Genomic DNA, 18557 nt, shown 5'->3' on the forward strand with positions numbered 1-18557 from the left:
TAGTGATAGGTAATATCAGATTCAATTATGGAGGAGTAATATCCAATAATGTTAGAATTACATAAATGTATGTGATTGATACAAGTACCAGATGCATATATCATTATATCATTGATGAATGGTAAAAATCCATATCCTGACAACAAATCCATGTAACTGAATCGGGATTAAGTATATCTATACTGATATCACCGATTAATATAATAGATATACAGTCAAGATAGAATAATTAATCTAGGATCTAATTTATCTTCTATACAAATACAAATACAACGCCACAACAGGCAAATTGCCCAACGAGGTGGCTGACTTTAAGAACATCCTGGATCCCCGAGCCATTTTTGGAGGCCCTACCTGCTACTGCTACACCACACATGCACCCCCCCCCCCGCGAAACCCCCCAACGAATCGGTACATGCGGGAATGTGCGTGTACGTGTAGTGCAACCTGACGTAAAGTTTGTTTCTGTAGATGGGACATTTTCAGCATATCAGGTATATCTGCAGTGTCAGGTATCTGCGAAAGGGTGTAGTACCAATTACCCACATATTGCAATTCTACAGTAATCACACATAAATGAAATAGAATTACTAACCTGCAATAATCTTTCAGCTGTTGGTCTTTTTTTGGGATTTTTAGTCAGAGCTACTTTAACAAAATGGTGAAAAACTGGAGACCTGAATAAAGTAACAACTAATATGAGTTTTCTCTCTGATGCTTTCCATACATTTTTTGGTGCAGTTATCAAAGTATACTAGCATAAACCAGGAAAAGCATAAATAGAAGATCATAAACAGATAGAAACTCAATCAAAAAATTTGCTAATTTTTGGGATTATTGGATTACTTGGGATAAGAACCCATTTACATGATACCAAAATGAGCATAATATTTGACAAAATATGTAGACAAACCTGCAATTAAAAGTTGGGAAACATGTACTAAAAAATTAAAAAATTTCTTATAACTTCAGTTGAAAATTTGGAAGAAATCAAACAAACCTTGTAAAATTTAGAATATAAATTTATATTTCTTGAAAAAACATTAAAAGTCTGATATAATGTGTGTAAGCACAGCTTATAATCCATGAAAAATAAAAATCTTTGTTATTACAAATGTTTTCCAATCGTACATCAATGAGCTAATGTTGAAGATATTTATTGCTTATAACAAGAAGTCTGTTATATGAACAATGTTTCCTGCTGCTGTAAGCTTCTATTATAACCAACTTGAACTTTTGAAAAATGATAAATTTTAGTGATAATATACACATTAAGGATCAAGGTGCATTGATATATATAATTTATTTTCAAAATTAAACAATATATGCTGTAAAACAATGCTTTCGTGGCCATCATGCAATACATAATTCATAGTTTTCGAGTTTTTAAGCCGATGTGACAGAAAAGTTTCATTTTTAGACATTTCGTTCGTATGTACGGGTAGTGAACACTTTTAAGAAATCTTATGTAAACAATGGGAAAAAGGCTAATATAGTGAAACCTTGTTATAACGATAAACAACAATGTTTTTCTCAAGTTTTCTTTGGAAATGTCTATACTCTTATATTAATCTGCTGCCTCCATATATAATGATAATCCCTCTACAACGATACTTCTTCTTTGTCCAGAGTGTATCATTATATTGAGGTTTCACTGTATGTCTTCTTTTGCTTGAGTCGCACCACTTTGTCGGGATTGGTCAGTTGAGCAAGATTTCTCAATTGGCTGAAGTTGTTTCCAAGGGCTCTGGATAATGCACGGGTGTCAATTTCATCATCTTTAAGGTGGGAAACCAAGCACTGTTGATCTTCATCCTCTCTTCCTATCTGTTGAAGCAGTTCTTGTGCTTGAATCATGGAATTCTTATTCTTATAATCTTTGAATCTTGGTCACTTCTCTAAAAATGTGTGGAAAATATTTTATGTCACTGGATAACACTTGGGTGTTCACGAAGAAATATGGTGATCATTGGTCAGGGCATGCTCAGCTATGGCTGACTCAGCAACCTGGCCCAGTCTATAATTTTGTTTATGCTCGACTAATCTGGTTGATATCAATCTTTTTTTGTGTGTGTGTGTATATATATATAGTGCCAACATACACTTCTCTGCAACTGCATGAGATACGATATACTCCTGCTGTTTTTAGACCATCATGTTGACCTTTGGCCAACCTGTGACACTCACCTAGTTTTATGGTTAGCCTAAAGATAACCTTATTGCCGAATTTTCTCAGGTGCCATCCAATTCTGTCCATGATTTGTGGAATGTAGGGCAGAAACGCTTTTCTGGTTGTGGTTTCTTTTACTTTGTATGGCCCTCATTATATCCCCCCATGGAGTATCTATTAGCCTGGCAGATGAAATTTAAACTTCTCATGAAGCCAGCAGGCCAAAAAATTATGTAATTTAGTGACATCTTTAAAGGGGGAGCCAATGGGGCTCAGAGTTAACCTTTTACCGGCCGAATTCAGATTCCAACTGATTTTCATTATTTTTTTTGTTAATTTCTCCTTCTGATTTTTTAGTTAAGAGATAGCAATCGAGAAATTGAAGAAACAAAATTTCCCTATGTGTTTTCTTGAATGTTCCCAATTGGGAACATTGGCTGGATCTGACTAAACATAATTTTTGCAGTTATTTCTCGGCATAACAGTGGGGACGATCGGTACTGCTGTGTCTACTGAAAGTACCCCAGTAATCATTTTCACTTGGTATTCTGTGATACCCACTTAGCAAAACCAATCCAAAAAACTTTGCATCTTACAGGATGATACAAAATTCGTCGTCATTTAATAAATTTATTTTAAAAATTAAAGAATATACATATAGAATTTTAAAAATGATGGAAATAAATTTCTCTCGAATATACTCAAAAGGCATGTATATCTAGATTATAATAAAGAGCTTATGATGAGCAGAAATGCTGGTCTAAAATTCACAAAAGAATACAATTTTTGTATGGATCCCTTGGTAAGTTAAAAGATATTATTTAAAAATATAAAGAGAGAGAAAATATTATTTACAACTCTGGTACCTAAAGGCACAGGCTCCGATGATTGCTTACTAGCATATACTTCCATTTTATATGGGAAATCACATTGTTTGAGCAAATCATCCAAATTTTAAATCCAAAGCGAATCGGTTTTCCCCTTATAAACATCTTACTTGAATGATGAGCGTAATACGGTACTATTGATTCATCGATGCTTAGTTTATCATGGAACAACCCAAACCAAATGTGTGTGAATTTTTCATTTAATTCATCATAGATAGCCAACTTATCACCGGGTTGTAAGAAAGAGTTATCCATCAAATGGAAGTTATTTTTTTATGTCTCTAAAGTTATTTCTCGGCATAACAGTGGGGACGATCGGTATTGCTGTGTCTACTGAAAGTACCCCAGTAATCATTTTCACTTGGTATTCTGTGATACCCACTTAGCAAAACCAATCCAAAAAACTTTGCGATTTTTACTTTCCAAAACTTTCCCCTCAATTTTCAAATTCGATCCATGTTGTGCGACATAAATATTTGTCATCTCAGCCAAGTAACTGAGGTACTCTTGCGATAAAAATTTGAAAAAAATATCAATCGAGTCAGCTTGCACTTTGCTCAGGAAACTTATGACTGATTGCTTCAGTAGGTTCACTTATATTTTTGTCGAATGCAGTACTTTTTTTCCACTTCGGTTGCATGAATTTTAGTCTTTTGGCACTTGACACATGATGTTTTCTTATTTTTTGACTGGGTAATTATCTGATCTTTGAAAGGCAATTTTGATGTAGAAGGCATGTTGATAGGATCTGCAAATTCACCCACAAATGAACTACGTGGTGATCTTAAAACACAGATATCCACAAACATCTGCAAGAACGACCGGGCCAAGCATGTTGTCATCGATATCTTCCTCATCTGTAACCCGCTCATTTTCATCAGGCAGTAGCTGGCACATTTCGAATTCTTCATCAGAGAGATGTTATATATCAGAATCTCTCAAACTCAGTCTAATAAACTACTAGTATAACAAAAAAAGATGGTAAAAAGAAGTGTAGAAAGTCACAAGACCAGATATCAACTGAGAAGTGAAAGACCAACATACCAACAAAATGACTCAAAACGTAGAGGGGGGCGGGGGGGGGGGGGGGCAAGGTAAGTCACAGAAAAAAGGGGGTGCTGCATGTAAACATCGGAATGTGAAATTTGATACTTTTCCTTCCTTTTGAGACACACCAGAGAGAGGGAAAAAGCAATAAATTGTTTTTTCGGAATGCCACTCCTCTGCATTGCACTTAGAATAGTCAGTAGCGGCCAATGTTTCCAATTGGGAACAATCGTAGGAAAAGTTCCCTGGAATTCGAACAAAATTTTTTTTTGTCACATTGAGCATTTCTTATTATTCTTGGCAATATTCTAATTAAAAAAAATTGAGATGCATGTATGTTTACAAAAACTATTTTAATAATTAAAACAAACTTACAGATATTTTGCATTGAAAATGGGTGATTTTAGAATTATAAATTGATATGATAAGAGCTGAATCGAATAACTTTTGTCTTTTCTAAATTAAGTTCAGAACCTTATATGTTCAGGGAAAAAAAATCAGCTATTTTCGTGAAAGAGAAATATTTTTTTTGAATTAATCAAAAGTATGTTCCCAATTGGGAACATTGGCCGTTAAAAGGTTAAACAGGGACAAAAAAAATTAGACTTTTATTTGTTATGAAATTATTTTATTAGTTATCAATTTTCATTAGTTTTGAAATAATTTTTTTCACTAATTATTTAAAAGTTTTTGATTAATTAATGATTAAATTAATTCTGTGATTAATTTTCACCTGTAATCACTAAAAGATTCTTTAATTATTTATTTTGGTAATTTTAAAATTATTTTCCTTCAATATATCTGGAAATCATTTCTTTCAATAATTATGCAATTATTTTATTGACTGTGAAAAATAATTTCTATCAGAAATTGTTTTTCAATTATTTGTTTCAAAAATTATTTATTTTAGTAACATAGCTGTCAACTTTTCAAAATGAAAATTCAGGAGATTTTCGCGCAACCCAGTATTTTATGCTAAAACCACTCCCAAATAAATATGAAAGGGATTTTTTCAAATAAAATAGGGATTTTCAACACATAAAAGTTAAGGCATAGGGAATAAAATCCCTACTGTAAAACTAAAGTCAAATTAAAATAGGTATTTTACACACATGGAAGTTAAACCCTTGGGAATAAAATCCCTATGCAAAAAAACAAGTGAAATTGGAGGCGAAAACTTCAAAATGGTGATCTAAAAAAAAAATATTGTGTTCAATCAGAAATGCTGTGAAAAACATTTTGTGCGAATGACCCCAAAATCATCGGAAGATGAAGGGGAAAAAAGCGTCAATTTTTGAAGAACACTCACTTTTTGTGACACTTGCTTAATGGTTTTTTTTTCATTTCACGTGTGATGATGGCAGTCTTTCCATGACCGATGTTTATGTCCGTAACACAACTTGTACAAAAAGGAAAAATTGGCCCTTTTCTGGAACGTTTGATGAAAGGAAATTCATCGGAACACGTATCTTTAAAATTGATTAAATATGTTTTTGCTTATCAGTATTCATGTTTTGTTATATCACACTTATGTAACTTCAACAAAAGAAATTTTGACCATATGCGCGTCACTATAATCTTCAATTATTATCCAGGGCTATTGGCTGCTAAGCTATTTCCCTGCGGGATAAGACAAGAGGGTTTGTAAAACTTCCTTAAAAAGGGAATTTCCCTATTTACGACGTTTGATGTCATTCCAAAAGGAGAAGAAAAAAGAGGTTTCGTGCCCCACAAGAAATTCCTTAGGGATTGTTTTCATAAGCAGGGATTTTTTTTAAAATGAAGTAGAGAATTTTTAGGGACGATAAGGAATTTTTGTGATTTTCGTAAAAATTTGGGAGATTTAAGAACTTTTCGGGAGGTCGAGGGATGAAGCTAAAATTCGGGAGATTCCCGGAAAATTCGTGAGACTTGGCAGCTATGTAGGAATTCTGAATTTCCATCAAGTCTGAATTTATTTGTTTCACTTATTCTAAACTTATTTTTCATTTATTCTAGATTTCTTTCATCAATTTTGAAATGCGTTCCATCAATTTTTTCAACCATTTTCTAAAAATGATCAACAGACCACGACAAAAAGCTGTGAGGGTTAAATTGTAGCCCATGGGCCATACGTCGAAGAACCCATGCCATAAAGACACACACACAAGCAGATATCTGCAGCTGAAGTCTAATCAGCACCCTGCCCAGTATGTGGGGACCATATATGGACAACTGGACATGACTCAGGTCAAGCTCACAACTTTCATGACGCTGCCACCAGATGGCGACTTATGAAAGGATGACATCACTCTCCGCTATACATATGAAGGTTTTTAACAACTGGCTGTTGCGAAGATAAAACTTTGGAAAGAGAGAAAATTCAACTGCCCTTGCAGGGAATCGAACCCACTAGTGACTAGTCTAGGACCTTCACCCGGAAAGTGAAAGGAAGTTGGTTCGATTCCCTGTAAGGGCAGTTGAATTTTCTCTTTCCAAAATCCATCTTCACAACAGATGTAACATGACCATTTAGGCCCCGGCCGAAATAGTCCTTTTTCTATAATCATTTTTATATTTTTATTTACCTTTACATTGATTCCGGGATCGATCAGCGAGATCATGTGCTTTTTTGCTGCTAGATGCTAAATGTCATAGTTCTACAATATTATTCTAAGTTCATGTGAATATGTAAATTTCTCAAATTTTACGTTGATTCTAGCGCCGCCGAATCTCGATACGGATTGGTTCCGGTAATGTGAGATGGGGAATTTTCCCTTATATGCCGGTAGTGTGCAACAAAAAACACGTTGGTCCTTGGACCTTGATTGTTACATTTCATTTCACCCCGACTCGTTCCGGAAGCCATGATTTGATGATCTAGCAGGGTGCCTCGGCACCACTTGATCCATTGATCGTCCTCTTCATCTTATAGTTAAAAATCGCTCAGCCTGTGTTGAAGTCTCTACAAGATGCCGGCTCTCGTCAGTGACTGGATGTTCGTTGGGTTCGTCGTCTTTTCGGATGCATGATGATGTTGCTATGGAGCTTCCCTTTCTCCAGGAGATTGCACGGATCAATCAAGAAGTGAACTGTTCGCGTTCTTGTGACAGTGACATCCCAAAGGGTGTAATTGATGGACCGATCGGGTGAGAACGTTTTGAATCTGTGATATATTAATGCTAAAACTCTAAAAAAAAATTTACCAATTCATGTTGTGCAGGGACTTAAAATGTTTTATTGTAAAATCTAAGGATTAACGCTGTAATAAAAGTTTTAAGTAAATGAAATAGTTGTCATATCATTGTCATCTGTCTGACGAAATTATTTTGGGAAAGATAAAATTGGAATCCGGGAAGTAACGACTTTCGTTACACAGACAGTTGTTAAAAACCTTCGTATGTATAGTGGAGAGTGACATCATCCTTCTAAAGTGTTGCTGTCCTACATTCCACTAACCACAGACAGAATCGTATTGCACCTGAGAAAATTTGACATCAAGACCATCTTTAAGCTAACTAAAAAGCTAGGTGAGTGTCTCAGGTTGTCAGGTTGGCCGAAGATCAATGTGATGGTCTGAAAACAGTGTAAGTATATCGTATCCCATACAGTAGTGGAGAAGTGTATATAGGTACTACAAAAAGATCAATATATCAACCAGATTAGTCTAGCACAGTGTTTCTGAACCTGTGGTCAACGATGATGACATAAATGGTACGCAGGGAGATTTAACAAAATAAATTCTAATAAACCTTAATTCTAACTGAATCAAAAATTATTCAACCATTGTAATTGATTAGTTTTTTTTCCTTATGGATTCAAATAAAAATTATACCTTCACACTTGGGTTCAACATACATCATCGTGGAAAATGTCGGTAATTGCAATCCTACGGGATGTGATATAAATACCGGGTATTACTAAATTTCATCAAAAAATTAAATTTATTGCCACAAATGCAATTTGCTAATTGCTGCTGAAATTGCTGCAGGGTGCAGGAAATGAAGGACTGCAACAAATCACAGTAAAGAAAATGTATTTCCCACGGAAAAAATAATCAGATGACCATATTTCATTGAAATACAAGACATCACCAATTGTGATCAAAAACATTGCCAGAAGTAGGCACACTCGCTAATTGTTATTAAATTTGTTGAAAAATTGTAAAAAAAGTGGAACCTGAAAAATGTGAGACGAGTATATATTGTCATAATATGAAAGGGGCCATTCAAGTATCATGTCAGCATCACTGAGGCGGAGGTGTTTTGGATTTTGTGACTTTCAATGACAGGAGGGTGGGAGAGTTTGAATGATGCTTATGTCATCAACCACCCTTTATAAAAATATGAAATATTCTTAATGCTATCTTCACTTGGGATACCAAAAACGAGAAAAAAATTTACCTAGTTTGTGGACGCATAAACTAACATTTAATCCAATTGGTAAGTCCTCTAGTAGACCTCTACACACTGTCTCCTACCTATAACCCCTAGATTATGTCTAACTTATAGAGGGGAGGGGGTTGGCTGAACTGTGTGTTTTGTATCCATGTGTCGCATACGTTGTCCTTTAGAGTGATTTGCTGGACTCCTGTACATAAGTGAATGCATGCTCTTCGAATGGGGGGTTCACTGAGAGTGTCCATGGTGATCAGGGTAAACTGTCTACTTTTACCCTGCTGCCTATGCCAATAATACAATTTTTCGTGAATAGCTGATTGCTATCCCCTACCGCACTTGTGTACCATTTATGCCCCTGCGTGATGAGGATAAGAAAAGAAGCTGCAATGATTTATGGGACAAGCAAAGAAACTACTAATAATGAAAACTATTTTCTTGTATGATGAAAAGCTGTGACCGTAACTGGCTTGTGGATATAGGTGAGATATTTAAAAAAAAAAATGTTTGGTGTATTTATTTACTATTCTCTGAAATACTTGATCAGGAGTGCTGTGGGCCCCACCTTGCACTTGAAAAAAAATTAGTAATCATTGGCTAGCCCAGACCAGATACATCCGCAATAATTTCATTAATTGCATTGATAGCTAAATATAAAATGGAAAGAATATGAACACACCTTATATGCAAAGGTGATTCTGAATTTTTATCTTCAAACTGGCTGCAGTAATGAACATTTAAAAAAAAATTATAGAAATATTTTCACATATGTAAAGCTATACATTTAAGGGTTAAAATTTTATTATTCTTTTATTATTCATATTTGGCCTCAAAGTAATTCGGAGCAAACTATTGCCTATATGCAGGGATATACACAGAACTGATCTTTGGAGGGGGCGTCAGGAAACCCTGCTGGAGAAATTTGTAGTTACTAACCTTTGGCAATCATTTTAAAAATTATCAGAAATTGAAGATAACATATAAAGGTATTTTCTTTCAATATTTTGATTTTTCTTTTCAAATTTTTTTAATTTTTTATTGTCTTAAGGAAGATGGGGGGAGGGACAGGTCCACTATGCACCCCCACCACTTGTATGCCTCAGACATAAGCAAACCTTACAATAATACAAAAAACAGTGAAAATTAGCATGCGCAGTGGTAATACATAAATCTTACGAGCTATATAAAAATACTTCACAAAAAAAATTATAATAATCTGAGAGCAATTCTTCTTTTGAATGAATGTACAAATGGTTTTGATCATTATCTATTAACAAGCATCACAGTTCTGATTAATGTAACCCTAAACAACGTTAAGAAAAGTTTCATTATTTTTTAAGAGACCACCAATCAAGACTCAAGTTCTTGAAAAGTATCTATAAAGCTAGAAATCTAATGATAAAAAGCAATACCCATTAGAACAAGTGTAACAAAATTAAATATGCTTGTTCAAATAATATGTATAACTAACTCTGTGCATCTCTTTGCTATCATAAAACAAACAGTTTACCTAAAAGTAAAAGAGAGATTGACAAATCCTATTGCCAGGTATAATTATGGCAACTAGAAATTTGGTATTGGCATTCAAATTTTATCATTGCTTATTTGAAGTCCATTGCGAAAAATTTTCAAAATTTATGTAGGCATATGTACAAACTTGGAAAGTGTTCTTAGTCTCATAAAAGGTGATAAAAGATTACTTTTGTGACAATTTTTCTTGAAAAATAATGTTTGGCTCTTGAAAAATTTGATAAGCATTCTAAATTGTCTCTTCATTTGTTAAACACTGCCCTAAAACAATTAAAATGCAATAGAAAAACTTTGAAAAAAGATCTCTAATTGTCCATTGTATAACAATAGATGGGGGGGGATTTACTTGCCATTTGTTTTTGTCTCTGAGTTGAGGAGGTTTAAAGCCAGATTTAGACATCAGAAAAAGTGCTCGCATGGGATGTACATCAAACATTGGTGGTTGTAGCTCAGCTAATTCAATAGCAGTCACACCCACTGCCCATATATCACACTGTTGATTATATCCACCTTTACGTTCAACAGCAGCAACCTCTGGTGCCATCCTGAAAACAAAACATTTTAGTCCCAGTTCCTCAGTAAATCAGGAATACGGTGCATCAGAGGTAATAAATTGAGTATTGTTCAGATGAAGTTAAATACATAGACACAAGTAACAATAATTAAACTTAAACATCTCAAAGCCCTTCATAGCGCAATGGAAAAATTAGAATAATAAAATAATTGACTGTTAGATAAATGAAAACATTGGAAAAATAGATTTCCATGAAAAAACTTACAAAAAAGGTTAAAAGTGGAAAATGTAACATTTCTCTGTTCTAGACAGCGAAAATATCTCACGAAAAAAAATTTAAGTTTACAAATCTCTAAAATGACCCAAGAATAATAGAAGAATAAGTAGATCACATAGAGAGTCAAAGTACAGTATATTATAAGTAATGAATGAAGAATTAAATAATTTAAAGATCACAAGTAAATGAGAAATTCAATTGCTGGCAATAAAGAAGTACAAGACAACTCAAAACTTCAAAAACTACACACATATTCTCTGTTAAATTAATAAAATAAATGGAAACGCAGTGTCTCTCATTTACACAATATTTTTATTTGGTCCTGATTCATCCCTATACATTTTAATATGTTAAGATATTTTATTTTTTCAACATATAGTCCCCCTCATGCTAGAAGCACAAATGAGCAGTCCTCAAGAAAAAAAAAAGAATGTTGGAAATGACGTTTGAATGCTTACTCTACCCACGTTATTTTCCTGAAATGTTTTGTAACATGTGTTTGGTCATTATTGGCAGCATTGGCCTTCGGTGGATTATGCCAAAGATTTTGTTAAAAGTTTCATCTGCAAGGGAGTCACCTTGACTCTAAAAGTTTCATCTTCAAGTATAGGTGTAAAGTTATTAGAAATATTGGGAGGACTAAGAATTACATTGGGGGGAATACAAACCTAATATTCCCATAGGTTACTATGGAGATGGTGGCAAATGTTGGGGGACTCAGGCCCATGAGCTGGATAAGGGTTTCCCCTTTGTCTCTGAGGGAGCCACCCTGGCTCTGCAAATTTCGTTTTCCCAATTCATCATCAAAGCATGATCATACTAAGAAAAAAATTTATTGTCTGTATAAATTAGTTTTGAGAGTTTCTTTGTCATGAAAAAATTCTGAAGCATTGATTTTTTTTTTTAAGTTATGAATGTAAAGTACACAGCAGTGTTTTATACAATTGTATTTGCATTGTTCTTGTGGCTACATATATGTTCCTGATTGTATTGTGATCAGAGATGCCATTGATGCACTATAACATGTCAAATACCCGGAATTTTGGAAACGGATGCGTAAAAATTTTGTTCATGCATCCTCCAGGACACGTTCTTTCCTAGTTCTAAGAAGAAAAAGTAGAGAGAAAAACCTCTCCCCAACACTTTCACTTCTCTTTTTTTCCTTCTTTTTACTGTGTATCATGATCGCGCGACCTTGAAAAACTGGTTTTACTACTTTGTACACTGTACTGTTTTGATATACACACGAGTTGTTGAAGAATAAGATGAGGGATCTCTCTAGTTGCTTCCCTAAATGAGGGGACGTGTACAGAAGTTTCAAATTTCAGATTTTTTTATTACCCTGCAGGTTTTCTCCCTTCCGGTTATATACAGGAAATTACAGTACTTTCGCAGCCATTCAAAGACTGCGTCTATACGACGTAAATTCGTCTTGTTCCTGCAATATTGCGAAAGTGTGCTTTTTTTTAATCGTAAAGGATTGGAATGCCTGTTCAAATTGTAAAACCTTCCCGATATCCTGGGAAAAAACTGAATCTGTCAAAACTCAACCTTGAATATCCACAGTTTTGTCATCTAGCTGCTATGCGGTAGTCACCATTTCGCATCGCTAAAATCATGGGTGTGTAAGGGGAATCGGCTTATGGAGGGGCACAAGGATCTAATTCTTCACAGATAGTATAAAAGAAATTTTATTCCAATATTTTAATTCTCTACAAAAATATTTTTAATTTTTGATCTCTGGGGGGGGGGGAGAAATGAATTACTTGATTCACAGATACCTTCTTCTCTTACCCAGAACATGACCCACCGCTCAGTCTCAATGAAGAAATATAAGCAAGTGATCAAAGACCTGGGGCATGCTGGAAGAAAATTCATAGAGATACCAGTGAATTATGGGAGGGGGGGGGGGCATAATTTTTTCAGATAAATTTTTTTTTTTGAGAGGGGCCCACTTTCACTCAAAAAGGACCTAGATTTTTCAAATAACCTGGGTCCCGGGACCCACATAAATTAGAGTCCAGAGGCATCTCTGGTGATTATACCCTTGAATTTATCCATATACAGACGTACCAACTTTTGGAATACAGAAATCCGGAGATTCTCCTGAGCGGGGTACCCCCCTGCACTCATAGACTATCAAAAAAATTAACAAAAAAAAATTCGGAATTTTTTTTTAATCAATTAAGAAAAAGTTCCATTCCCTCCTCCCCAAGGCAGGTTCTTCCTTGAGCAGAATATAATTTCATGTCAGTATTTCCATGCAGAATAGAGAAATCACATCTACATACTGTTCATAAAACATGTGTGTTTCCTTTTGTGGATGCTATCAGTGATCAATAACCTTGGGTATATGAACTCTTAAAAGCTTTATATTTAGCTTTATATAGCTTGAAGTTTTATATTTTCTTTCGTAAGACATATTTAATCAGAGAAAACAATTTAAAAAACTTCAAAATACAAAGCTGCTGATGGAAAAACTTGTGTTTGCCACACAGCTGCTAATGAAATACAATAACGATTATACAGGAATTTCGGCAACCAAGGTCACGCCCCCAGATAAATGATTGCCGATAAATGCTATGTAAACAAAGTCACATCTTTGCCAGTTGCTTAAATGCAGTCACCAAGACTTTTTTACGGCTGCTCGATTGAAATGACCACGGCTGTCCTCTATGGGTGTTTTCACTAACTACGACGGCAGTCATTGACGTCACAACAATGTGAAAGCTTGGGTAAAACCTAATTTTTTGCCAAAATCTGGAGAGCAGGAAAAAGGATGAAAAGTCTGAGAGTTGGCAGGTCTGCGTATAATTAATGAATGGAGAATTGCTGCTGCCCCGTCTTCCGAAAATGGCTATTTGATTGTTTCGCCTGAACTGCCGTTGTGTTGCTGTCGCTACATCATCCTTCCAAAGTGAAGAAAAGGGATTTGCAAGGTATTTAAATGATAAAAAGAGGAAAAAATCACTGGTTATCAAATTGGTGATATACTAGTTCTACAAAGGGATCGCTACAAAGGTTCTGGACTAGAATTGAGACTCAAATTCTTTGGTCCCTATGAAGTTACGAAGGTGAATCCCACTAGGGATAGACATGAAGCCGAGAAAGTCGTTGATCATTCGGGTTGTGTTTTGATTTGTTCTAATGAATATTGTGCAGATGTGTTTTCATGCTTACATGAATGTTTTAGATAATGCATAATGTTTTGATTGTGCATAATGTTGTTTTGGTGTTTACATTGAAAATTGATGTGAAATGTCACTGAGGTCAGTGAGATGCAAGATGGCCGAGTTGTATGATTTTAGTTAGTTTTTTGTTACCACCAATAGATGGTGCTGCAGCGTAAATGGAGATAATTAGGATATGTGATGGTGGCAGTGCCGTCTTAATGCACGGCCCAGGGGCCTCACGGTGATAAGATCTGGTTGAGATTAAGCATGTGAATTGATAGGCAAGGGCATTTTTAGTCAGATAGAGCCTCAGAAAAATCTATTTGCAAGGGGGCCCCATGAGGCTCTTTAGATGGCCCTGGACGGCGACGACAGAGTTGTGTGTCTGCAAGATGGCGCAAAGTCATATTTTTATGTCTGTACAAGAATCACCATGTTTTGTCATATGCAAAATAAATGTAAAAAAATGACTCTATTGTTTTTCTATTGTTTTGGACAACAGACCCATGCCAATATTATTAATATTTCTGAATAGCCTTTAGCAACCATATGGGTTAAAGAAATCAGTTACACATACACAACGTATTCGATAGCTGTAGATTAATGTGAATGAGTGGGCTGAAGAATAAAGATGCATCTTTAGTTGCTTTCTACTGACAAGCGGGTTCTTAATGATTATTGAGGAAAAAACTGCAAAAAATCTTTCAATATATGCCAGTAGTTGTAAAATTGCGCCAGGATGCCCTGGTGTGTCATCAACCTTAGTCAGGAGTGCCACAGAGCAGTGCCCCCTCCCCAGCAAAGGTGTTTTGAAGAGACTCTTTGTGAGTCTGCTTTGGGAATTGTAGATAAGGGAAAGGGATGCTCTGGTGAAAAAAATTTTGAGAACCACTCAATATCATTCGATATATACAATCATTTCCAGATCTTGTGAAACTCCTATAGTTGTCAAATTACAATAAAATTGACTCCTATACATTGTCTAAATGTTTATTACAAGTTGATGCTGATTGCTTTCTAATGATGTCAAAGTCAATTTTACCTTCAGCCAAAGTTGTGGATTTCATTTTCTTATATGCAGCCATAAAATTAAGGATAGTAGACTTGATGCCACATCTATGCAAATTTTGAATACTCAGAATATTTTTCTGTTTTCTAAATCATCTGTTTCCCAATATCTCTCTCATCATTGCATCTTCCAAAAATACTTCTTATATAAACTCATTGAATGACTATATAGATGGTAGCCAAAGAGGACCATCTAATTATGTCATGGAAAAAAAAAGTAGAGATTTAGCAAAAGAAAAAAGGACAAAACTAAACAAAAAACTTATTTTCATGGTGAAGCACATGCAAAAGAATCTAAAAGGCTCTAAAACATTTTGTATATTTTTTTCAACAGTTGCTGCCATTAAAGGAAGCAGAAAAGAAATGAGAAAAATTGAAGTAAAATTTGACATTATTCTTCAATTTCAGAGGATCAAATAATGACTTCATTAGGTTTAGACCACTCATGATGGATGTTATCATGATGAATCATTTTTGAATATGTTTACATTGGAGGAACGCAGGTGTCGAAGAGATATGATCAAAGTGTTCAAAATTTTCAACAGGATGGATAGGATGAACCATGAACTTTTAGTACACCACCAATCGACTGCTTTTGCAAGGGGACATCAGTATCGATTGGTAAGGTACAATGCAAGCTTATGGTGTGGCAGGGAATTCTTCTCGAATAGGATTATTAATAAATGGAATAGCTTACCCCCGGAGGTAGTAAATTGTAACACAATTGACACGTTTAAAAAGAAATACGATAAGCATTTTTGGGTAAACCGAAAAGCTATCCATACTTGGAATAAGACAACCACAATATTCTTTATGGGCATTGTATAATATTTTATCATGTGTATATATTGTTTATAATTTTTGTGATTGTGTTTTTAATTGGGTTGCTGTAATTTTGAAATCCATATTTGTTATGGGCATCTTTTTCTCAGCCACCTCGTTGGGCATTTTGCCTGTTGTGGCATTGTATTTGTATGATTTCACTGTTGATTTCCATGCGTGCATATCATTAGCATATAAACACGAACTTATATTTAGAATCAACACCAATATATATTGCACAAATGCATGTACATATATTATATATACAGCATACCAGTAAGGTGTTCCTATGAAGGATTTTCTTTTACATATTGTGGCTGTAATTTGAGCAGACACCCCAAAATCAGCTGAAATACAAAAAGGATATTTAAAAAAAAATTATGAGCATTAAAAAAGTTTTGTAACATGAGAATAAATACATTCAAATCTGTGTAAATTGATCTCATATAGTGCAACAATTTTCCAATCAATGATCAAATTACAATAGGTCTAATCCTGCATAATCATATATTACTTTCCTGAAAAACGGTTTAACTTAGAAAGGTGGACAACATACAAAATTGGGTAACTTATGCAAGTTTTACTAAACATATTTGGGAACATTAGACATACATATACAAGCTGATCTCTTCTTATATATGCTGATTCTACTGCATAAATTCTGGAAAAAGTGAAGAATTCTATGCTAGCCATTTTTATGCAGAAAATCCTTCAATGATATACTTTCCATATCTCAAAATCTTTGGAATAAGTTGAAATGAAACTTCTAGTTTTTAACTTCACGTCAGGTTTCACTACACGTACACGCACATTCCCGCATGTACCGATTCGTTGGGGGGGTTCCGGGGGGGGTGCGGGCGGGGTGCATGAGCGGTGTAATAGTAGTAGGTAGGGCCTCCAAAAAAAAAAAAATGGCTCGGGGATCCATGATGTTCTTAAGTCAGCCACCTCGTTGGGCAATTTGCCTGTTGTGGCGTTGTATTTGTATGAAGTTTGTAGAACAAAAATATATTATTACAATTAGAAGGGCACGATACTGTAAACTACTACAATTTGAGTACTGGGTCTCTGAAAGTCTGCATATTCATCGGCAAAAAAAAACTCAATTTACTGGGAGCTTACTGTGTGGTGTAGTTTTTCATGCCAGAGTTTAAGTGGGCCTTTCTTCTTTAAAAACAGTTATCCATACACAGTACAGTCGATACTCGTTTTTATGAACTTTAACCCTTAATGTACCAGATGCTTTTTTCAGCACTTTGTTGGTACAGTTCATACTTTATAACGTCTCCCCTACAATGAAGAAGCCCCTGGATGTTTGTCCCTTAGCAGTTTTGTATAGCATATGAGTTCTGCTAAGAAGCTGAATTCACAGGAGTCGTCTTATTATTGTAAGGGGCTGTTGTAACAATGAGGTATCATTGTTTCCTGATGTGGATCTATGTTGAGTCCACCTCGACATAGGCCCATGAAAGGTTAATACACGTGAAGATTTTTAAAAGAATCTCAGTGAGTATTTATGCCTGAACTTGACTTCAGTTGAACTGTCATACCTATATATACCAATATTAATAAAATAATAATGCATACATATATTAATGAAATAATAATTCAACAATGAATCATACCAAATTCTTTTAAATTTATTATATGAATCAAACCAATTTACATATATATGAAATTGATTTTCTGTCTGTGTGTGTGTGTTCTATATACAAATCTACAATTTTAGATCTATTCGTCGCCAAATTTTGCATATATACCAAACGGGACCTGACTTGAACGATAGGCTACTTTAAGCATTTGCCCGAAATGGGCAAAAAACTGTCAGACAACAATGGTTTGGCCTCAACAATCACTTTTAGAATGTTTACTTTGGTTACTGTGGTTCCCTAGCAATGTGTTTCAGACATGCATATGCCTTTACAATGGTTTGTCCCTTTTTCAATCCTCCCAGTTATTGAAGAAAACCCAGGCAGCACTGGGAATTGTAGCTAGTAAAATATAAGATTGAAAAACCACTTACCAAGCTTCACATCTCCATCTTCTGTCAATAATATATTAGCTCCTTTAATGTCTCTATGCATTTTCCCCATTGAATGTAAATAAGCTAGGCCTTTGAGAGTTTCTCTACACATATATGCTATTTGCTGTTCACTAAGAGGACCAGTTACTGGAAAAAAAAAATCAAAAACAGTGCTAATTTTACACAATTGCTAAATTTATAAAAATTCAAATTTTTTTTATCATAATTACCATTGTGTTGTAAAAAAATTTTGGAAAATACCAATCTTTGTATGTGAATAGATAGAACTGCTCACACAACCCTGGACTAATGCAAAAGCAACTTACTTTTGTTCTGTATGTGAATATGTAAATCTTATTCAAGTTGATCATTAGTTGTTTCCTAATATAGAAAAACCTGTCTTTAGCAGAAAAAAATCTTGGTCCCGTGATTTCAATGCAAAAATATACATTAAAAAACCTGGAAAAAACTGTCTAATGCGGAAATTGAAAAGAAAATTGTGCCCCCCTTTAATGAAAAATTTGACACAAACACTGACTGTTTCACGACCAATAGATCATACAAAATGCTAAAGTGCTCTATTGATATTTTTTATGCAGTTCTGCTTGCCAATGTGAGTTCTACTTCACCCAACCTTAGATTAGCAAAAACTGTTTCTGTACTTGATGGG

At 34.8% G+C, this 18557-nt stretch overlaps 1 protein-coding gene across 4 annotated transcripts in view; it reads right to left on the reverse strand.

The window, feature by feature from the left end:
* The window catches only part of LOC149085258 (mitogen-activated protein kinase kinase kinase kinase 3-like), a 181958-nt gene that overhangs the window by 118094 nt on the left and 45307 nt on the right, over nucleotides 1–18557 (reverse strand). For all 4 annotated transcript variants that reach the window (XM_089233168.1, XM_089233167.1, XM_089233166.1 and 1 more), the window contains exons 5-8: nucleotides 17888–18034; nucleotides 16139–16211; nucleotides 10361–10555; nucleotides 596–677 (exon numbers count right to left, since the gene is read on the reverse strand). In XM_089233168.1, the coding sequence (XP_089089294.1) occupies nucleotides 596–677; nucleotides 10361–10555; nucleotides 16139–16211; nucleotides 17888–18034 (497 nt within the window). The remainder of the gene's footprint in view (nucleotides 1–595; nucleotides 678–10360; nucleotides 10556–16138; nucleotides 16212–17887; nucleotides 18035–18557) is intronic.

Source organism: Pholcus phalangioides, unplaced genomic scaffold (genome assembly GCF_987345545.1).
Source record: "Pholcus phalangioides strain wild (caught in Gottingen) unplaced genomic scaffold, Ppha-v1.0 ptg000007l_1, whole genome shotgun sequence".
Taxonomy (NCBI): Eukaryota; Metazoa; Arthropoda; class Arachnida; order Araneae; family Pholcidae; genus Pholcus; species Pholcus phalangioides.